Here is a 2,690-nt window from a genome sequence, read left to right as displayed (position 1 = left end):
ATACGGGTAAAAATTCGTACGATTACATGATTTTTTAACTTTGGCTTACTTTTAGCTGTGTGTGGACACGTTTCACATTTATGCCATTCAATTGCTTCATCGTGCAAATGCCGAGTATTTAATAGTAAGAACTTTCAAGCCAGTGTTTGTTTTGCTTTGTAATCACATTTATCACATTTGTACCATTTAATATATTTCTCATTTAAATCATTTCATATTTCTCTCACATCCGTGTTTGGTTTTTAAGTGAGTTTTGAAAGACCCCGAATGTTTAGTTTTAAAATAGCAAATCTGGCATTCGTACCATTTAACATCTTCATCCTTTAAGTGGTGGTTGTTTATGTGACGCTTTAAATTCCCGTTAGTTTTGGCTTTGTAGGGGCAAACTTCACATTCGTACCATTTAATATCGAGTGGATTTGTATGTAGCCTAATGATGTGACGTTGCAAGCCAGGTTTTTCTTTTGATTTATAATCACATTTATCACATTCATACCACTTAATACTTTTCTCGTCCAAGTGGTGTACTTTAATGTGCCTATTTAGCGTCGACGAGTCTTTGGCTTTATATGGACACTCGGTACATTGGAACCATTCTATATCTTGTGCACTTAAATGGTGAGCATTTATATGTTTTTTTAAATGCGTCTTATTTTTAGCTTTATGTGGACATTGGGCACATTTAAACCATTTAATATTTTCTTTAGATCCGTGCTGGGTAATTGTGTGACTTTTGAGAGACCCCACATGTTTAGTTCTAAAATTGCAAATTTTGCATTCGTACCATTTAATATCTTCATCTTTTAAGTGGTGTAGGTTTACGTGACGCTTTAAATTGCTGTCACATTTGGTTTTGTAGGGGCAAACTTTACATTCGTACCATTTAATATCGCGGGGATGTGTATGTCGCCTATTGATATGAATTTTCAAGCCACTGCGTTGCTTTGCTTTGTAATCACATTGATCACATTTATACCACTTAGTATCTTTTTTGTCCAAGTGGTGTACTTTAATGTGACTATTTAGCGTCGATAAGTCTTCGGTTTTATATGGCACACATTCTATATCTTGTGCACTTAAATGTTGTTGAAAATGTGTATTGCTTTCGGTTTGTTGTAGACATCGGTCACATTTTAACCATTTAATATTTTCTTCACATCCGTGTTGGGTAATTAGGTGAGTTTTGAAAGACCCCACATGTTTAGTATTAAAATAGCAAATTTGGCATTCGTACCATTTAATATCTTCTTCATTTTTGTGAAATAGTACATGTTTTTGAATGGCAAGTTTATACTTAGTTTTGAATGAACAATTTTTACATCTGTGCCATTTAATATTCTCTTCGTTCACGTGGACCACCTTGATGTGCTGTTTTAAATTGGGCTTATGTTGTGTTTTGAATGGGCATTTTTTACATTCATACCACTTACCGTCTTCAGTAGGGTGTGATACAAGTTTGTGACGAGACAAGTTGTTTTTATATTTGGTTTTATACAAACACTCTCCACATTCGTGCCACTTAATATCTTGTTCATCTAAATGATGCGCATTTATATGCTCCTTTAGTGCTCTATGATATTTAGTCTTATATTGACAGTTTTGGCATTTATGCCATGTAACATCCTTATCTTTTGAATGATGTAGAATAATGTGTCTCTTTAAAGCCAACAAATTTTTACCTTTGTATGGACAAGTCTGGCACTCGTGCCATGTAATATCCTTCTCATCTAAGTGCACGGAATTTATATGCTTGATTAAATTCCCCTTGACTTTAGTTCTATACGGACACTTTTCACATTTATACCATTTAATACCCTGCTCGTCCAGATACTCCATAACATCGGGAGTTTTTAAAGAAATCTGACTCTTTGGTTTGTTCATATGCCTCATTACATGTACTTTTAAACGCGATTTCAGAATGGTTTTATAGGAGCAATGTCCACAATAATACCACCTACGTTGATCATCACTCAAATGTTTTAAAATTTTGTGTGCCTCCAAGTTTGCTTTCCTTTTGAATCTGCATTCACACTGGTTGCAGTAATACCACGAGGTAATTTTACCATTACTTGTTACTATTTGAAAGTTATTGCTCCCCAAACACTGCATACTGTGCTGAAGCCTCTTAAGCTTGAAATGTGTTTCAAAACTGCACTTCTTGCAAATGAAACTTTGACTTGAGTAAACTTGCTCTGGTAAATTCTCTTCAGACTTCCTATAACACTGTCGGGCGTGCTGCTTGAAAAGAAGTGTTAGTTCTGTCTGGAAATTGCAGTCCTCACAGTGGTAAGTTTCGACGTCGATATTTTCACAGTTGAAATATTGTGGGGGCGCTCGGTGGCGTTTAACGTGGTTCACCATGAGCAAAAATGAGGTTGTGAAATACGGACAAATCTTACAGCGGTGGACATTGTTCGGGGAAGGCTTCATATACGCGAGCTTCTTCGAGTATTTTAGTAGCGACATGGTCGTTTATCTAAAAATTATTATAAATGTGCGGAGTGTACGTCAAGTTTGTTTTTACCTGGCACGAGAAAAGCGTTTAATTTGCTATTGTTCCAATATAACCTCAAATTTGTCGGCTTTCTAAATCGATTTTGGTTTTTTTAATATTATCAAATTATCACATGGTATATTTACTTGACAGAAAATTTTTGTAAAATATCTTATAGAGAAGGGAAAAATTCCGA

General features: G+C 35.2%; 1 protein-coding gene across 1 annotated transcript; it reads right to left on the bottom strand.

Moving 5' to 3' along the window:
- LOC135130441 (zinc finger protein 555-like) lies at window positions 1-2,690 on the bottom strand. The gene is made up of 2 exons (XM_064057819.1): window positions 2,525-2,690; window positions 1-2,476 (listed from the first exon to the last, which is right to left on the bottom strand). Exon 2 carries the CDS (start codon window positions 2,464-2,466, stop codon window positions 208-210), a length of 2,259 nt encoding a protein of 752 aa, XP_063913889.1. The 5' UTR covers window positions 2,467-2,476; window positions 2,525-2,690; the 3' UTR covers window positions 1-207.

The sequence above is a fragment of the Zophobas morio genome, unplaced genomic scaffold, assembly GCF_036711695.1.
Source record: "Zophobas morio isolate AGI-343-1 ecotype UQ-CSIRO unplaced genomic scaffold, CSIRO_AGI_Zmor_V1 ptg000017l, whole genome shotgun sequence".
In the NCBI taxonomy this organism is placed as follows: Eukaryota; Metazoa; Arthropoda; class Insecta; order Coleoptera; family Tenebrionidae; genus Zophobas; species Zophobas morio.
The sequence above is the reverse complement of the archived record's forward strand: the minus strand, read 5'-3'. Positions and strand labels throughout refer to the sequence as shown.

Bases quoted from the DNA above. Each gene is read 5' to 3' on its own strand.
- LOC135130441 (XM_064057819.1), bottom strand. From the start codon at position 2,466: ATGTCGCTACTAAAATACTCGAAGAAGCTCGCGTATATGAAGCCTTCC.